Below are 20,165 nucleotides of genomic sequence, written 5' to 3'. Positions count from 1 at the left end.
CAGATCCATCAAGCCATGTAGAAGTGTTTGTGGAACAAGCAAACATACATACCTGCAGTGCTCAAAGGTGTATCTAGCATTCAGATGCAGCCACAAGAGGGCGGTATACAGATAGAAAGGATTAGGAATTGTGACTTGAAGACAAAGTCACAATTTCTAAAAGAGCCACACTAGGAGGCCAGAAAAACATAGTCCTGAAGGCCACAATTGGAAGAAAGCAATATGATGGCGGTTTATCATTGGTGGAAGGTGGTGTGGACCTTGCTCTGAGTTGGAGAAACTATGACTCCCTAGAAAAGGCCTGATCTGATGTTTAATTTAGTATTGTATGCCTATCTATATCCATAACTTGTATGCAGCCATCCACCAAACCTGCTGTCAGATGGAACCCAAAGACCTGCTTCAGAGGAGCTGCTCATTCCACAAGCAATGCAGATGGAGGGTCTCTTCCCTTCTTCCGGCTCAAGGCTGGATCTAGAACCCAAGGGCTTCCCACAAAAGGTGCATCCAGTCCCAGTCCCTACCTTCTGATTTGAGTCCTGAGAGGCACCTTTGTCCTCATCTGGAAAGGTCCTATCCCTCCTCCTTGGACGCCTCTCTGGACCTCCTCTGCCATCCTTCGCTCTCTGCTGAGATGATCTCAAGGTCATCCTATGCGGCCCGTGAGAAGGAGACCTCTTCCGGTCATGATCTGAAAGAAGGACAAGGGAACAAGAGCTGGTTCTGAATGTGGATAGAGATGACACTGTCAGCCATTGATTGGTGGCTGCTTTTGATTAATTATGCAGTAGATTTTCCATTTTAGTGGTTGGTTGAACCTGGAAAATGGGCAGGAGGGCCTCCAAAGGCTAGAAAAGGGTTCCCTCAAGAAATGACTCTGTTCTCCAGTGAAACTCTATCGGGAGGCACATCGGCCTTATTCTGATGGCCTTCAATGGTCCCTTTGTAATTGTAAGACTGTATGAATGCTCCTGAACTTATGGTGAAATGGAGGGCCCCATCAGTCTTATTATGGTGGTCTTCAGTGGTCCCTTTGTAATTGTAAGACTGTATCAATACTCCTGAACATATGGTGAAGTAACCTGAGATACTTGATCACTCACCATCCCCATCCCCCATGGATATAAATAAATGAGGAGGAAGGAGAAGGAGGAAGAGTAGGAAAAGGAGAAGGAGGAGGAGAAGAGGGAGGTGGAGGAGGAGAAATAGGAGGATGAGGAGGAGAAGAAGCAGAAGGAGAAGGAGGAGGAGAAGGAGAAAGAGGAGGAGGAGAAGAAGGAAAAGGAGGAGGAAAAGGAGAAGGTGGAGGAGGAGGAGAAGGGAAGAAGGAAGAGGAGGAGGAGAAGGAAAAGGAAATGGAGGAGGAAAAGGAGGAGGAGGAGGAGGAGAACAATAATAATAATTGTTGTTCATTCGTTCAGTCGTCTCCAACTCTTCGTGACCTCAAGGACCAGTCCACGCCAGAGCTCCCTGTTGGCCATCACCACCCCCAGCTCCTTCAAGGTCAGTCCAGTCACTTCAAGGATGCCATCCATCCATCTTGCCCTTGGTCGGCCCCTCTTCCTTTTGCCTTCCACTTTCCTCAGCATCACTGTCTAGGCTTTGCTGTCTCCTCATGATGTGGCCAAAGGACTTCAGCTTTGTCTCTACTATCCTTCCCTCTAATAAGCAGTCGGGCTTAATAATAATAATAATAATAATAATAATAATAACAATAATAAACCTTTATTTATACCCCACTACCATCTCCCACAGGACTCGGTGCATCTTACAAGACGCCGAGCCCAAAATACATCAAAACAAAAAACATAACCACAACAATACAATACAGCAATATATAACTCATAGCAAAGCAAAAGCAATAACAAAATATCATGACGCAATTTAAAAACTTGGAAGGAAAAGGAAAAGGAAGTGGAGGGGAAGGAAAAGGAGGAGGTGAAGGAGAAGGAGGAGGAGGAGAAGGAGAAGGAAAAGGAGAAGGAAAAGGAGAAGGAGAAGGAAGAGGAGAAGGAAGAGGAGAGAGAGAAGGAAGAAGAGGAGGAGGAGGAGGAAAAGGAGAAGAAGAAGGAGGAGGAGAGGAGGAGAAGGAGGAGAAGAAGGAGGAAAAGGAGGAGGAGAAGAAGGAGGAGAAGGAAAAGATGGAGGAGGAGGAGATGGAGGAGAAGGAAGAGAAGGAGGAGAACGAGAAGGAGGCCAGCAGTGGAAGGAACTATGTTGCTCAGGAATTGAAGGTTTAACGCATGGCATTATGTAAATACACGAATAACAACAACAACAGAAAGATGAACCTATGTTGCTCTGGCAAGGAAAGCTGAATACATGGTGCTATAGAAAATTAATAATAACCACCATAATAATAATAATAATAATAATAATAATAATAATAATCTTTATTTATATTCCGCTCTATCTCCCCAAAGGGACTCAGGGCTGATTCCAAACATAAAAGGCAAATATTCAATGCTCGAATACAACAACAAGACATCCATACTAACCACATTTATACAACCCAAGATATAAATACGAATTATAACTTAACAAACTAAAATTAAATAGAAAGCACAGCCTGTTATGACAGACATAAGACAAAACATCAAATGGAAACAATAATTTCCCATTTTTGGGGGGTCAAATTGATTAACCATTGCTCAAGATATCTATTGGGCTGGTGGGGTGAGCACGGCACGGATACGGATGGCAGCTATTAATCAGAGGTATAATGGTAGAATTACCAACTACTATTCCTCCTCCCCATAAGCTAGTGATCAAAGGTATGTCTTAATCTGTTTTTTGAAAGTGGGGAGGGAGGGGGCCATCTTTAGCTCCTGAGGAAGGGAGTTCCAGAGGTGGGGAGCAGCCACGGAGAAGGCCCTTTCTCTCGTTCCCACCAGCCGTGCTTGGGACAGGGGTGGGACCAAGAGTAGGTCCTCCTCCGATGACCGCAGTATAAACAATAAAAAGATGAGACCACCTCCCCACCGAAAGCCATGCGCTAATTCTGAAGGACAGCTCAAAGCTCATGTCTCAAAGCTCATGAAATATTTGTGTCACGGCCACAATGTTAAATACAACTACGATTTCATTACTGCTTTTAGGATGATGACTTAAATCGGCGACTGTTTGAATGTTTTTATACTGTTTTTATATTAAAAATGTATATTTATGCTTTTGGTTTGTGGGCACCATAGTTAGCCGCCCTGAGTCCCTCTGCAGAGGTCGATATAGGACAGGATACAAATGTCCGAAATAATCAATAAATAATAAAAGGTAAATAGTTATTAGGATCCTTCAGGTCTCTGGAGAGGCAGAGAAGCGAAAGGGAAACAACCCAAAAGGAATGAAAGGACTGAAAGAGCGAGTCCTGACCTGGAGAGGCCTCCTGGCCCCGTTCCTCCTGCAGGACCTCCGTGGACAGGGCCCCCCGATCCATCCGTCCTCAGCGCGTAGCCCCTTCTCCGAAAGGTACAGCACCCTGGAAAGGAGGAAACAAGGGGTAATGCCCAAGAGTCATGCCCAGTATCTGGCTCTCGTTCCTGCAGTCCTAGGGAGTGGATGGAAATTAACACTTTGGGAAGTCTGATCTGGCCACAGTGGTCCATGCTCTTGTTACATCCCGAATAGATTACTGCAACGCACTCTACGTGGGGTTGCCTTTGAAGACTGTTCGGAAACTTCAGTTAGTCCAGCGGGCGGCAGCCAGATTACTCACCGGAGCGTCATACAAGGAGCATACCATTTACATGAAGCCGCTGGGAGAGATCATCCGGAGTTTTGGGGTGCGATGTCATCTGTACGCAGATGATGTCCAACTCTATCACTCTTTTCCACCTACCACTAAGGAGGCTGTTCAGGTCATGAACCGGTGCTTGGCCGCTGTCTCGGACTGGATGAGGGACAACAGATTGAAACTAAATCCAGACAAGACAGAGGTACTCCTGGTCAGTCGTAAGACCGAACAGGGTATGGGGTTACAGCCTGTGCTGGACGGGGTCACACTCCCCCTAAAAGCTCAGGTACGCAGTCTGGGAGTTCTCCTGGATTCATCGCTGAGCCTGGAACCCCAGGTCTCAGCGGTGGTCAGGGGAGCATTCACACAATTAAAACTTGTGCGCCAGCTGCGTCCGTACCTTGGGAGGGCTGACTTGGCCACGGTAGTACACGCTTTGGTTACATCCCGCTTAGATTACTGCAACGCTCTCTACGTGGGGTTGCCTTTGAAGACTGCCCGGAAGCTGCAGCAAGTCCAACGCACCGCAGCCAGATTACTAACGGGGGCTGGGTACAGGGAGCACACCACTCCGCTGTTACGCCAGCTCCACCGGCTGCCAATTAGCTTCCGAGCACAATTCAAAGTGATGGTGTTGACCTATAAAGCCCTAAATGACTCCAGCCCTGTTTACCTCTCCGAACGTATTCTCCCCTATGAACCATCAAGATTACTAAGGTCATCTGGAGAGGCCCTGCTCTCGGTCCCACCAGCCTCGCAAGCGCGGCTGGTGGGGACGAGGGACAGGGCCTTTTTGGTGGTGGCCCCGCGACTCTGGAACTCTCTCCCTCTGGAGGCCAGAACTGCCCCATCCATCCTAACATTTAGGAAACGGGTGAAGACGTGGCTGTGGAGTCAGGCCTTCGAGGAATGAGACAACACCATAGGACTCTGAATGGAAGTGGATGTAGATCCATCTTATTAGGACGACTGACCACTGTAGTTTTATATTTAGTGTTTTTAAAGTTGTTTTGTAATTTGTGATATATGATATTTTAATGAATGTCTATGTTTTTATGGCTGTAAACCGGGCTGAGTCCCTCGACGAGGTTGAGAAGCTCGGTATAGAAAACTGTGAAATAAATAAATAAATAAATAATGAAATAAATAATAATACCACCCCTCTGCTATGTCAGCTCCACTGGCTGCCGATCCAGTTCCGAGCACAATTCAAAGTGCTGGTTTTGACCTACAAAACCCTATACGGCTCCGGCCCAGCGTATCTGTCCGAACGCATCTCCTTCTACGTCCCACCTCGGAGCTTAAGATCTTCCGGGGAGGCCCGGCTCTCAGCCCCACCTCTATCACAAGTGAGGTTGGTGGGGACGAGGAACAGGACCTTCTCGGTGGTGGCCCCTCACCTGTGGAATTCACTCCCCGGGGAAATTAGATCATCGACATCCCTCCTCTCTTTTAGAAGGAAACTAAAATCATGGATATGGGACCAGGCCTTTGGGTAATCTGGCAGATAGACAAAGGACAATGACGACTAGAATTGATGGATTTGACAATGTAGAATGAATTTACGGACTCTGAGCTGGCAAACGTTGAGCACTAGTTTGGTTTTATTGATTATGATGTATAATTGATTGTTTTAATTACTGTTTATATATGTTTATTTGTATCTTATTGTTGTGCTGGCATCGAATTGTGCCTTTTGTAAGCCGCCCTGAGTCCCCCCCTCAGGGGTTGAGAAGGGCGGGGTAGAAGCGAGAGAAATAAATAAATAAATAAATAACAGCCACGATTATTTTTTATTTATGTATTTTTATTTACTGTATTTATATTCCGCCTTTCTCAGCCCGGAGGCGACTCAAGGTGGTTTACAGTCGGGACAATTCGATGCCCCCAACAACATAAATTACCACTAAAAACAGTTAACATCTATATATATATATATAAATTCTCTGTGCGTAATGAGTACCCTAAAAACAAAAGAACCAATGAACGAAATCACACCAAATTTGGCAATAAAATGTCTCACAACACAAGGAGTGACCATCCCTCAAATAATTATGTTTTTGTCATTTGGGAGTTGTAGTTGCTGGGATTTATAGTTCACCTACAATCAAAGAGCATTCTGGACTCCACCAATGATGGAATTGAACCAAACTTGGCACACAGGACTCCCCCGACCAACAGAAAACACTAGAAGAGTTTGGTGGGCATTAACCTTCAGTTTGGGAGTTGTAGTTCACCTACATCCAGAGAGCACTGTGGACTCAAACAATGATGGATCTGGACCAAAATTGGCATGAATATACTCCATATGCCCAAATATGAACACAGATGGAGTTTGGAGGAAATAGACCTTGACATTTGGGATTTGTAGTTACTGGGATTTATAGTTCACCTACAATCAAAGAACATTCTGGACTCCACCAATGATGGAATTGAACCAAACTTGGCACACAGGACTCCCATGACCAACAGAAAACCCTAGAAGAGTTTGGTGGGCATTGACCTTCAGTTTGGGAGTTGTAGTTCACCTACATCCAGAGAGCACTGTGGACTCAAACAATGATGGATCTGGACCAAACTTGGCACAAATATACTCCATAAGCCCAAATATGAACACAGATGGAGTTTAAGGGAAATAGACCTTGACATTTGGGAGTTGTAGTTGCTGGGATTTATAGTTCACCTATAATCAAAGAGCATTCTGGACTCCACCAATGATGGAATTGAACCAAACTTGGCACACAGGACTCCCATGACCAACAGAAAACACTAGAAGAGTTTGGTGGGCATTGACCTTCAGTTTGGGAGTTGTAGTTCACCTACATCCAGAGAGCACCATGGACTCAAACAATGATGAATCTGGACCAAACTTGGCACAAATACTCCATATGCCCAAATATGAACACAGATGGAGTTTAAGGGAAATAGACCTTGACATTTGGGAGTTGTAGTTGCTGGGATTTATAGTTCACCTACAATCAAAGAGCATTCTGAAAACCAATGATGGAATTCAACCAAACATGGCATACAGTACTTTCATGACCAACACAACACATTGGGAGGGTTTGGTGGGCATTGACCTTGAGTTTGGGAGTTGTAGTTCACCTACATCCAGAGAGCACCGTGGACTCAAACAATGATGAATCTGGACCAAACTTGGCACAAATACTCCTTATGCCCAAATATGAACACAGATGGAGTTTAAGGGAAATAGACCTTGACATTTGGGAGTTGTAGTTGCTGGGATTTATAGTTCACCTATAATCAAAGAGCATTCTGGACTCCACCAATGATGGAATGGAACCAAACATGGCACACAGGACTCCCATGACCAACAGAACACACTGGAAGGGTTTGGTGGGCATTAACCTTCAGTTTGGGAGTTGTAGTTCACCTACATCCAGAGAGCACCATGGACTCAAACAATGATGGATCTGGACCAAACTTGGCACGAATATACTCCATATGCCCAAATATAAACACAGATGGAGTTTTGGAAGAGAAAGAAGGATGGAAGCAAAAGGCGAAGGAAGGAAGGAAGGAAGGAGGTAGAGAAGGAAGAAAGGAGAAAAAGGGAGGGAAGAAGGAAAAGAGGAAGAAGGAAGGAAGCAAAAAGCGAAGGAAGGAAGGAAAGAGGTAAAGAAGAAAGGAGAGGGAGGGAAAGAAAGATGGAAAAGAGAAAGAAGGATGGAAGCAAAAAGCGAAAGGAAGGAAAGAGATAGAGAAGGAAGAAAAGAGAGAAAGGGAGGGAAGAAGGAAAAGAGAAAGAAGGATGGAAGCAAAAAGCGAAGGAAGTAAGGAAAGAGATAGAGAAAGAAGAAAGGAGAGAAAGGGAGGGAAGAAGGATGGAAGCAAATAGTAAAAGAAGGAAGGAAGGAAGGAAGGAAGGAAAGAGGTAGAAAAGGAAGAAAGGAGAGAAAGGGAGGGGAGGAAAGAAGGAAAAGAGAAAGAAGGATGGAAGCAAAAGGTGAAGGAAGGAAGGAAAGAGGTAGGGAAGGAAGAAAGGAGAGAAAGGGAGGGAAGAAGGAAAAGAGAAAGAAGGATGGAAGCAAAAAGCGAAGGAAGGAAGGAAAGAGAAAAGGAAGAAAGGAGAGAAAGGGAGGGAAGGAAAGGAGGAAAAGAGAAAGAAGGACGGAAGCAAAAAGCGAAGGAAGGAAACAGGTAGAAAAGGAAGAAAGGAGAGAAAGGGAGGGAAGGAAAGAAGGAAAAGAGAAAGAAGGATGGAAGCAAAAAGTAAAGGAAGGAAAGAGATAGAGAAGGAAGAAAGGAGAGAAGGAGAGAAGGAAAGAAGGAAAAAGAGAAGGATGGAAGCAAAAAGCGAAGGAAAGAAGGAAAGACATAGAGAAGGAAGAAAGGAGAGAAAGGGAGGGAAGGGAAAGAAGGAAAAGAGAAAGAAGGATGGAAGCAAAAAGCGAAAGAAGGAAGGAAAGAGATAGAGAAGGAAGAAAGGAGAGAAAGGGAGGGAAAAGGAAAAGAGAAAGAAGGATAGAAGCAAAAAGTGAAGGAAGGAAGAAAAGAGATAGAGAAAGAAGGAAGGAAAGAAGGAAAAGGAAAGAAGGAAAAGAGAAAGAAGGATGGAAGCAAAAAGTAAAGAAAAGAAGGAAAGAGATAGAGAGGGAAGAAAGGAGAGAAAGGGAGGGAAGGAAAGAAGGAAAAGAGAAAGAAGGATGGAACAAAAAGCGAAGAAAGGAAGGAAAGAGGTAAAGAAGGAAGAAAGGAGGGAAAGAGAAAGAAGGATGGAAGCAAAAAGTAAAGGAAGGAAAGAGGTAGAGGAAGAAGAAAAGAGAGAAAGAAGAAGGAAAATAAAAATGGGGGAAGGAAGTAAAGAGGTAGAGAAGAAAGGAAGGAAAGAAGAAAAGGGAAGGAAGGAAAGGGAGCAAAGGAAGGAGAAAAAGAAGGAGAGGAAGAGGGAGGGAAGGTTGGCCACAGCAACGCTAGTTGTTACATAAGATCCTATTGAACACACTATTTCTTGTATCTCAGTGAGAGATAGCTGTGCTCTGAGTATGCATGAGTGCAGGCTGGGCCATTGGGGTTGCCTTGCAAAGGAAAGGAAGGAAGAAGGAAGGAAGGAAGGAAGGGATCCCCAGGAGCAACTCACCTCCACTCAACACAACATGACTCCCCTCCTGGGAAGGAAAGGAAGGAAGGAAGGAAGGAAAGGAAACAAGCTGGCTCTTCTGCTCCAAAGAGGCCCGGGAGAGAAAAAGAGTAATCCACACTTCCGGCTCCTGCTCGACACTCCCTCCCTGCAGCTGATCCTGGGTGGGAGGCCACTCAATGAGTGGATGGATGAATGAGTGGGAAATGCTTGCATTGGAAAGACTGCAGCTTCCTTTGCAGCTGAACGCTTCCTTTCCAGAGTGGCTGCCAGCAAGAGGAATTACATGCACAGGCACCCAGGTCATTTCCCACTTGAAACTTATTGCAAGATATGGAAACTATTGAAATAGATAGCTGAAAACATTACAACCCTATGATAATGGCTTGCTTGGTGCTTTGTCCTTCTTCCTTTGTCTTGTTGTGGCAAAAAATGAGAATGCACTGGATGCATTTCAGAGTCAAAGCAAGAGCAGATGCCGGAGGAGGAAGGGGCTGCAGGCTCTTCTCTAAAATTGCTACAGCAAAACAACAGAGGGAAAACAATCAGGGACATCTAATCACCTCTCAACAAAAGTTTGCTCCAGGCACTGCCAGGCCATCAAATACTAGTCAAGGTGGTCAGCTGAAACATTCCCACCTAGCTCCAACAGACAAGAGTCCTTTGCCCCACCCGATTCATTCCACAGATATATAAACCCCTTTTTCCTAGTTCCAACAGACCTCACTACCTCTGAGGATGCTTGCCATAGATGCAGGAGAATCGTCAGGAGAGAATGCCTCTAGACCAGTGTTTCTCAACCTAGGGGTCGGGACCCCTGAGGGGGTCGCGAGGGGGTTGCCAAAGACCATCAGAAAACACAGTATTTTCTGTCGGTCACAGGTGTTTTGTGTGCGAAGTTTGGTCCAATTCTATTGGTGGGGTTCAGAATGCTCTTTGAGTTTTGGCAAACTAGAAATTCCAGCAACTACAACTCCCAAATGTCAAGTGTCTTTTCCCCAAACTCCATCAGTGTTCACATTTGGGCATATTGAGTATTTGTGCCAAATCTGGTCCTGATCCATCATTGTTTGAGTCCAGAGTGCTCTCTGGATGTAGGTGAACTACAACTCCAAAACTCAAGGACAATGCCCACCAAACCCTTCCAGTATTTTCTGCTGAACATGGGAGTTTTGTGTGCCAGGTTTGGCTCAATTCTATCATTGGTGGCGTTCAGAATGCTCTTTGAGTGTAGGTGAACTAGAAATCCCAGCAACTACAACTACCAAATGACAAAATCGACTCAACGCCCCCCCCCCCAACCCCATCAGTATTCAATTTTGGGTGTATTGGGTATTTGTGCCAAATTTGGTCCAGTGAATGAAAATACATCCTGCATACCAGATATTTACATTACGATTCATACCAGTAGCAAAATTACAGTTAGGAAGCAGCAGCGAAAATAATTTTATGGTTGGGGGTCTCCACAACATGAGGAACTGTATTAAGGGGTCACGGTGATGCAGAGCATCTTCCCCCCCCCCCAAGTATTTGTAGTTCACCAAGGGCCGGACAATGGATTCTGCTGCTTCCTGACCCAGCACACATAACTGGGTTCCTGTTTCCTCTCTGTGAATTCTCTGGCTTGTGCACTGGACCCTGGCCCCTGATCAGGGAAATGCAGTTCCCAAAGGACATTGCCCCACTCTCCACCATTTGTGGACTCTTTGCGGACCTTTCCTGCCCTTCCTGATTGACTTGGTGCCCTGGCATCACGGGCTCCCTCCAAGAACTCAAAACCAAGCCGTTTGGGGAGAAGGAGCTCCCCGCCTGTGTGTGCATGCTCTTGTTGCAAGGATCAAACCTCAAGAACTCTGCTGGTTGCCCTTACCAAATTGCTGTGTTTTTCTAATAAACTACATGGGGATGGGACGGGGATCTTTTATATGAAATCTATGAGTTATAAGAATCTATAATATGTAATGAAATGAAATGAGATGTACCCTCACCCCCTTCCTTGCCTTTCCCCTCTTGAACTTTGCCCTACAAAAGAGTATGTGACCTGGGGATTACAGTTTAAGGAATCCAATTTCCTTGGAAGAAGCTCCATTCATATTGACATTGCATGGAAAATACTGGCAAATCTATGGCTTTGTTTTTCAGAGTTCAGACAAACAAAAGTCAGAGATTTTGTCAGCCAAAAGCCCGGAAAAACAGACTGATTGCATCAATTATGGTGTTTGTGTACGCTCCCCCGTGACAAAGGACCCCCGTCGCCACAGGGTTGAGATCCAGACACCACCCATAACTACCCTTATTTTCCTATACACATCCTTTATCGGAACCCAGGAAATCCCTTGTCTCCCCTTCCGCCTCCCTGCCGTGCGAAGAACAAAAGGTGTTCAATCAGCTGGCGGACACCTCCAGGCAAATCCGCCCCTCTGCGCTGTCAAGATACGTCCCGCCTCCTGGCCGCTGATTGGACAATCTCCGGAGGCACTCCGAGGGCTCTGATTGGCCCCCTGGAGGCGACAGCGGCCGGCGATTGGAGGGAAGGCGGGACCAGCGGCCAAGCCTCCTCCCAGCTGTTCTGGGGCCGGCCAATCAGGACAGAGGGGACTGACAGGAGGCGGGCGGGAGATTCAAGCCAGGATTTCTTTGTTTCTTCTGTATAAATATGCCTGAAATTTACTGTACTGCATGCTTATAGAGGAAATATCCCTGTAATGCATCCTTTTCAGCTGAATCGCTAAATAAACGCCTCGGTCGCAGATTGCCTCTTCAGCCTCTGGCGAGATTGATCTTCAGTAATTTTGCGTCTTCTGGAATTGGCATCCGCTGGCCGCTCGCCAAGGTCAGGACCCCATTCGCGGTCCTTTGGGCCTCCCCTCGCTGGGAGAACCCCCAAAAGGAGCTCGATATCATTTGGCGACCACGAAGGGACTGCTGCTTGAGGTTCCAGACTAAATTATAGCCTAAATTCTCAAGCAGGCGCCTTGGTCTGATTCTTTGGGCCAGCAGCGAAGGAGGAACGGCTTGGGAAAAGAGGCGCCTCTCCCAATTCGGACTTTCATTTGACCAGCTGACCAAAACTACAAATTCTCCCGCAGCCACTTCCTCCTAAGCTCTGACCTAGGGTTTCAGCACAAAGGAGCGCCAGGGAAGCCTTGATCTAAGGACTTCCAGGAAGAGGAGCGACCGACGCGGAAAGGGGGGAAGAAAACGTCCGGACGGGTAAGAAGCCAACCGCGGGCTGCCTTGGCTGCCAGGTGGGAGGGGATTCTAGGCTTTCTGAACCAGCTTCGGAGTCGGCCCACTGGGGAGGGATTCTCTAGGTCTCGGTAACAAATTCCTGGCGGGAGGTAGCGAACATCCACGTTTGAGGTCCAGAATAGCAATTCAGCTCGCTTTTGCGGCCTTGGCTGGAGCTACGCTGGAGAGGGAGCCCTCCCCTTTCGGACTGCCTAGCTGCCAAGGGCTGATCGCCTCGGGCTCTCCTGCTAGGGGACCGTTCAGGCTCTAGCCTGCCAGCGGTTGGGGGGGCTACCCTGATTAGCCACTTCAGTGTGGGGCTACCAGGAGAGAGGGGCGCATGTTATTCTGGGATCAAACGTCCTGCTTCATCAGAGACATCTTTTGGGAAGATACTGGCGGAATGGGGCAGGGTTGCGTCACCGACGCAGGCCAGTCGGGTAAAAAAATCGCATGGAGAGGTGGCCCTCCGGGCCCTCAGCAGGTGGAGTTTCGTGGCCCCTCATGGCAGTCGGATCGCTGTGAGGGGGCCAAGAGGACCGAAACCGCCTCTGCCTCATGCTTTTTTACCATGTGCCGGTGGGAGGCGGAAGGGGGGTAGCTGTGACCAACTCCGACCATGCAAGGGGAAGGTTACAGAGCCCCAACCCCCAGGAAGCCCCCTCCAGACCCCTTCACCCCCTCCCTTTGAGAGAAATTGCTTGTTCCCCTACCATCCCATTCCCATTCCCCTTTACCCAATCTCCCTGACTCCTTCCTTCCCTTTCCAACCCCTCCATTTCCCTATTCCCTATTTCTGCATTTATATGCCCCTCTGTTTGTTTTTTTTCCTTCTGCTCCTGGAGGAAATGATCAGGGAAATTCTTTGCTCCCCTCCTCTCCTGCTTTCTCCTGTGCCACCTTTTTCCTTCCTCCAGATGGGAAAAGGAGGCATTGCTCATTCCCTTCTTCACCAAGCAGCCTACAGTTCCCTTTCTTTCTCAAGCTGAATCTTCGGTGCCTGTTTATTCATAATAAACAGTGTTTCTCCTCGCCAGGAGAGACCCTGCCACTGAGGTGACTCAGCTGCCTTGCAAAGGTCTCTCTCTCTCTCCTGGTCTCCCTGACCCAAGAGCTCTCTTTTTCTCCCCCTTCTCTTCTGTGCAACTACAAAACCCATTTTTCAGGGGCAGTCACCAATGTCCCTGCCTTATCCTTTGTTCTCTCTTTACTCCCCAACTTCCCTTTTTTTTTCTCCCAAAACCCCTCCTCCCTTTCTCCTCTTGCAAAGGGAGGTGTAAGAGGGGACCTTTTCTGTTCCTGTTTCCTCTTGCCAAATAAAGTTTTCTGGGTCTCTTTCTCTCTCTCTCTCTCCCTCTCTCTCTCCCTGCCTTTTTTTCCCCTTTTCTCTTTAAGGACCAGACCTCATCAAAGAGTTCCATGTGCTTGTGAAATGTCTCTGAAACCCATTCTCTCTCTCTCTCTCTCTCTCTCTCTCTCTCTCTCTTTCCTCCCCTCCCATCTTCTAAGGAACCAGTATTCTGTGAACTCTTTCCTCTATCTCCCAGAGAAATCCTGCTGCTCCCTCTTACCTCTTTCTCCAAAAACCTAAGGAAGGGATGCTCCAGAAGCATTCCCTCCTGACATTTCACCCACATCTATGATTAAATCTCTCTCTCTCACACACGCAGTCCCTCTGATGCTCTTTTCCTTCCTGGCCCTTCCTCCCTCCCCTTTCCCTGAGCGCATGTACGTGTATGTCTAAATTATCCCATTAACTGCCTTAAATATGAAGGGGGCGTCGAGGTCCAGGGGTCCCCTCTGCATGAAGAGCAACTGGTCGAACTGTGGGACCCATAATCCACTCCTGCCGCTGAGGACAACTACCTGGGCGGGGTGAGCAAGGGAGGTCTGTGGACTTTCCTGTGTGGAACCCAGATGGCACAGGAAGATCCCAGGAGAACAGGGCCAGACCCCTGCCGCCCAGAAGAGACAGCCCCCCCTAGAGGCTGATCTGAGCCCCCACGGGGGAATGCCATCGCAGGAGGAGCAACCAGGATCCCACAGCAACTGCCATGAAGGAAGGAGGCCCTGCCCGTTCCAAAAGCTGTGCAGAGGGGTGGCCCAAAGGAGACCACTGACGCCCCCACTAGGTATGAAAGTTTTTCCCTTTTGTTTCCCCACTAACTACCCTTGGGCTGGGAAGGGGGGGGTGGGGGGGCTGTAAACCTTCTTTCTGACTGTCCTAGACACTATCCCTGAGTCTCTGTGTTGATGGAGAACCGGACCTGTCTGCGGTCACCAGGAGGCGCCACGCCAGAAGGAGTAGCAAGGCTGTGCCCCATCTTCTCCCTCCCCCAAGTGCCAAGGGAGGAGCCAGCGCCCCCAGGAGGCCTGAGGACCACTGCCAGATGGGAGGATTCCACCATGTGCCATCCTTCTCCATTGGGAACTCACTCTGGACCCCTGAGTGCTCCATGCTGACGGCCATCACAGGCTCCATCATCCCCTGCCTCCACCGTCTTCACCTTCTTACTTCAGTCTCCTTTTCTTTCTCCAACCCAAAGAACACTCCGCCACTGGTCTCTCCCACCCTGCTGGGTCCTGCTGTTGTTGCTTGAGTGGGGCCCCGAAATAACCAACAGAATACAATCTAATCAGTCTAGAAAGAGGCCCTGAGTACTTGGGGGGGGTGATTGTCGAGGCTTGAGGAAATGAGTGTGACCATTTCCCAGCCTCGAAGGGAGGATTTGATGCAGAGCATCTTCCCCCCCCCCCAAGTATTTGTAGTTCACCAAGGGCCGGACAATGGATTCTGCTGCTTCCTGACCCAGCACACATAACTGGGTTCCTGTTTCCTCTCTGTGAATTCTCTGGCTTGTGCACTGGACCCTGGCCCCTGATCAGGGAAATGCAGTTCCCAAAGGACATTGCCCCACTCTCCACCATTTGTGGACTCTTTGCGGACCTTTCCTGCCCTTCCTGATTGACTTGGTGCCCTGGCATCACGGGCTCCCTCCAAGAACTCAAAACCAAGCCGTTTGGGGAGAAGGAGCTCCCCGCCTGTGTGTGCATGCTCTTGTTGCAAGGATCAAACCTCAAGAACTCTGCTGGTTGCCCTTACCAAATTGCTGTGTTTTTCTAATAAACTACATGGGGATGGGACGGGGATCTTTTATATGAAATCTATGAGTTATAAGAATCTATAATATGTAATGAAATGAAATGAGATGTACCCTCACCCCCTTCCTTGCCTTTCCCCTCTTGAACTTTGCCCTACAAAAGAGTATGTGACCTGGGGATTACAGTTTAAGGAATCCAATTTCCTTGGAAGAAGCTCCATTCATATTGACATTGCATGGAAAATACTGGCAAATCTATGGCTTTGTTTTTCAGAGTTCAGACAAACAAAAGTCAGAGATTTTGTCAGCCAAAAGCCCGGAAAAACAGACTGATTGCATCAATTATGGTGTTTGTGTACGCTCCCCCGTGACAAAGGACCCCCGTCGCCACAGGGTTGAGATCCAGACACCACCCATAACTACCCTTATTTTCCTATACACATCCTTTATCGGAACCCAGGAAATCCCTTGTCTCCCCTTCCGCCTCCCTGCCGTGCGAAGAACAAAAGGTGTTCAATCAGCTGGCGGACACCTCCAGGCAAATCCGCCCCTCTGCGCTGTCAAGATACGTCCCGCCTCCTGGCCGCTGATTGGACAATCTCCGGAGGCACTCCGAGGGCTCTGATTGGCCCCCTGGAGGCGACAGCGGCCGGCGATTGGAGGGAAGGCGGGACCAGCGGCCAAGCCTCCTCCCAGCTGTTCTGGGGCCGGCCAATCAGGACAGAGGGGACTGACAGGAGGCGGGCGGGAGATTCAAGCCAGGATTTCTTTGTTTCTTCTGTATAAATATGCCTGAAATTTACTGTACTGCATGCTTATAGAGGAAATATCCCTGTAATGCATCCTTTTCAGCTGAATCGCTAAATAAACGCCTCGGTCGCAGATTGCCTCTTCAGCCTCTGGCGAGATTGATCTTCAGTAATTTTGCGTCTTCTTGAATTGGCATCCGCTGGCCGCTCGCCAAGGTCAGGACCCCATTCGCGGTCCTTTGGGCCTCCCCTCGCTGGGAGAACCCCCAAAAGGAGCTCGATATCATTGGCATTAGGAAGGTTGAGAAACACTGCTCTAGACCATAGCCATACAACAACCCAGTGATTCCGGCCATGAAAGCCTTCGACAATACATTATGCTTTATGTTTCCCTTGCCATTCATTGCATGCTGATGATCGTGCCATCACCGCTCAAGCAGGGAGCTTTGAGACTGTAGAACAGAAGCTCTCCGAAGCTCTAGGTGCTCTTACTGCCTATTACAGGGAAAACCAGCTGATCCCCAACCCATCCAAAACACAGACATGCGCCTTTCATCTCAAAAACAGAGAAGCATCCCGAGCTCTGAAGATGACCTGGGAAGGAATCCCACTGGAGCATTGCAGCGCACCCAAATACCTGGGAGGAGTCACTCTGGACCGTGCTCTTACCTACAAGAAGCACTGCCTGAACATCAAGCAAAAAGTGGGTGCTAGAAACAATATCATACGAAAGCTGACTGGCACAACCTGGGGATCACAACCAGACACAGTGAAGACATCTGCCCTTGCGCTATGCTACTCTGCTGCTGAGTACACATGCCCAGTGTGGAACACATCTCACCACATGAAACCAGTGGATGTGGCTCTTAATGAGACATGACGCATTATCACGGGGTGCCTGTGCCCTACACCACTGGAGAAATTACACTGCTTAGCCGGTATTGCACCACCTGACATCCGCCGGGAAGTGGCAGCTAATAGTGAAAGGACCAAAGCAGAGACATCTCCAGCTCATCCCGTTTGGGTATCAACCAGCACGTCAACGACTTAAATCTAGACATAGTTTTCTAAGATCTACAGAGACACTCGCCGGAACACCTCAGCAAGCGAGAGTCCAAAAGTGGCAGGCTCAAACCCAGAACCTCAATCCATGGAGACTCCTCCCTGGGCACACACTTGGAAGGTGCTGAACAGACTGTGCTCTGGCACCACGAGATGCAGAGCCAACCTCCAGAAATGGGGCCACAAAGTGGAATCCTCGACAAGCGAGTGGGGAGAAGAGCAAACCACTGACCACCTGCTGCAATGCACCCTGAGCCCTGCCACATGCACAAGGGAGGACCTCCTTGCGGCAACACCAGAGGCACTCCAAGTGGCCAGATACTGGTCAAAGGACATTTAACCAACTACCAAAAGGGGGGTGGGGTCAAAGCCCCTTCAAATGGCCATGAGACAAATGTGTTTGTTTGCCTTAACTTTGGAGGGAGAAAGGGCTGACATGGTTCCCCTTTGCCTTTATATAATTTATCCCCTATGAACTCTGTGTATGCTCCTTTGCCCCATTCCTCATTCCCTATATATGTGTGTGTATGTCTATATTTATGAAATATAAAGGAAAAGCCACTGTTTTCAAAATCCAGCAATTCACCTGGCTCAGGAAATCCCCTCATGCTTCCTGAGCTACTAATCCCCTCACAAAAGGTTCCACCAGACCCATTTGCATGGTCAATAAGTGAATGCCCCTTCTTCCTGGACCTCGGAGGGCCCGATGGCCAGGCCATCCAGGATAATGGGAGTCTATGGACATACTGAGTCACTCAACACAAAGGACATCTCCCCATCTGCAAGGAACTGGGGATTTGTCGCCGCCTCTCTTGCTGTGTCATATCCCCAGGGGCGGCTCAACCCTTTACGCAAAGTAAGCATTTGCAATATAGTTGATTTTGCCCAGGAGTGCTCTTGAGGTGGAGTTTGGGGAAAATAGACCTTGACATATGCGAGTTGTAGTTACTGGGATGTATAGTTCACCTACAATCAAAGCGCATTCTGAACTCCACCAATGATGGAATTGAACCAAATATGGCACACAGAACTCCCACGATGAACAGAAAATATATATCAGTGATTGGTGTGGGGTGTGTGTGTGTGTGTGTGTGGCAAAATACTGTTTGCTTACCATTGAAAATTACCTAGGACCACCTCTGCATATCCCAATCTCTGAAACCAATCTCTGCTTCATCAATGAAACCCATATTGCAGGACTGTAAATGTGACGCCGTGAGTGGCGCCACCTATGTATAGAACTGTTAGTTGCAAGATTTAAACTGTTGTATCGTGCTTAATCCTACCCCTTTTACCATGTTTATGTATAGTTGGATTGATTGGTTATTTATAGCTGTCAATCAGTGTTGTTTCCGACCCAAGATACCTATCTGACCGCATCTCGACCTACGAGCCCATCAGGACTTTGAGATCTTCCGGGGAGGCCCTGCTCTCGATCCCGCCTCCTTCACAAGCACAGCTGCGGGGACAAGAGATAGGGCCTTCTCGGTGGTGGCTCCTCGGCTGTGGAACACCCGTCCCGTGGACATTAGACTGGCTCCTTCCCTGATGATATTCCGCAGGAAGTTAAAGACTTGGTTGTTCAAGAAGGTGTTCGAACAAGAAGTGCAATGATTGGTAATGACTATAGGAATGGAACAATGGAAAATGATACTTGATTGTGGTTTGGACGATGAGACGTCGCTGAATGGTTTTCGTAGTAATGACGATGTTTTTGTATAATGCTGGATTGTGAGTTGTTTTTATACAATTTTGTTCTTCCTATGTTGTACACCGCTGTGAGTCGCCCCCGGGCTGAGAACAGCGGTATATAAGTGAAGTAAATAGATAAATAAATAAATAAATAAATAAATAGTTTGCACCAGTTAAATTGCTTTCTCAAGCTCCATTATTTGGCTCCACCTCTTCCTGGAGGAGGGGAGTGCTTCCCTTTTTTCATTCTGCCATCAGAGTTTCTATCGGATGGACGTGAGCAAGAGACTTGGCTCTAAAAGCCCCTGCTTAAATTACCTCTCAGCACCAATTCTAAGGTTTTTTACCCTTGGGACTCATGCTTTATGTCCAGATTGTCCTGGACAACATTGAGGAGACCCAAGCACCTTCAAACCGGTTCTTTTGGCACCAGAGGAAGGTCTTGTCCCTTCAACATAGGCCACTGGACTGGGGTTGTGTTTAGTCCGATATTCACAGCCTTTGAGGAAAGAGGAAACAGGAAAAGCTTCTCAGCTGCAAACTCCTTGGACTTCAGAGATTGGAAAGTATATTTCCTTTATCCCTGTTGAAACATCAAGCTTATGCCTGAGAAAGATAACTCATTGTGAACAATAAATACCATTTTGAGTGATCTGTTGTGTTTTGGTCTTTGGGAGTTCCAGTTTCCTATAGGAGGGCAGGAAGCAATCCCCTGGGGAAAGATGCCACGTCCATGCCTCTTTCACTAAGAGCTATAGCCCCAGGCGTGACGGCACAGTAAAAAACAAAGCACCTGGCCATTTGGGCCAGACTACAGATGATGATTCCAAGGAACTCAAACGATAAAACCTGGCCAGCTTGAGGGCTTACGCAATCGCTGGGCCATTTTGCAAACATTAGTCATTTAAACCAGCCAACTGGACATTTCTTCATTGTTTTCATGTTGCCCGCCTCCCTTCCACCCCATTGGCCGAGAGGCCAAAACAGAGCTCGGACCACCAATCCTGCTGGCTTGCCAATGTCACAACCACGAGTCTTAATTGTGCAAAGGCCCTCCTGCCACCGCCGACACCTGAGCCTCAAGCGTAAGCGATGAGTCCAGGAGGACATGCGGGAGCTAAAAAAAACCAATGGGATTTTGGCCTGCATCAAGAGGAGTCTAGTACCTAGATCCAGGAAAGTCATGCTACCCCTCTATCCTATTCTGTTTTGGTCAGACCACTTACCTGGCATCACACTGCATCCAGTTCCGGGCACCGCAATTGAAGGGAGATGTTGACTCTAAGCTGGAATGCGTCCAGAGGAAGAGGGAGAGGAAGAGGGAGATGAAAGGATCAAGGGTTTTGAGAACAAGCCCTATGAAGAGCAGCTTCAAGAGCTGGGCATGTTTAGTCTGAAGAAGTGAAGATATGATGAGGGCCATGTATAAATATGTGAGGGGAAGTCCTAGGGAGGAGGGAGCAGGCTTGTTTTCCGTTGCCCTGGAGACTAGGACGCAA

General features: G+C 47.9%; 1 protein-coding gene across 1 annotated transcript in view; it reads right to left on the bottom strand.

Annotated features, from left to right (window-relative positions):
- LOC137096468 (zinc finger protein ZFP2-like) overlaps nucleotides 1-14,544 on the bottom strand; it is a 19,267-nt gene extending 4,723 nt beyond the window's left edge. The window contains exons 1-3 of the mRNA XM_067465622.1: nucleotides 14,499-14,544; nucleotides 8,832-8,991; nucleotides 3,370-3,475 (exon numbers count right to left, since the gene is read on the bottom strand). Of these exons, the coding sequence (XP_067321723.1) occupies nucleotides 3,370-3,475; nucleotides 8,832-8,991; nucleotides 14,499-14,544 (312 nt within the window). The remainder of the gene's footprint in view (nucleotides 1-3,369; nucleotides 3,476-8,831; nucleotides 8,992-14,498) is intronic.
- Nucleotides 14,545-20,165: the final 5,621 nt, after the last annotated feature.

This window comes from Anolis sagrei, chromosome 2 (genome assembly GCF_037176765.1).
Source record: "Anolis sagrei isolate rAnoSag1 chromosome 2, rAnoSag1.mat, whole genome shotgun sequence".
In the NCBI taxonomy this organism is placed as follows: Eukaryota; Metazoa; Chordata; class Lepidosauria; order Squamata; family Dactyloidae; genus Anolis; species Anolis sagrei.
This window is presented reverse-complemented; position numbering and strand designations above follow the sequence as displayed.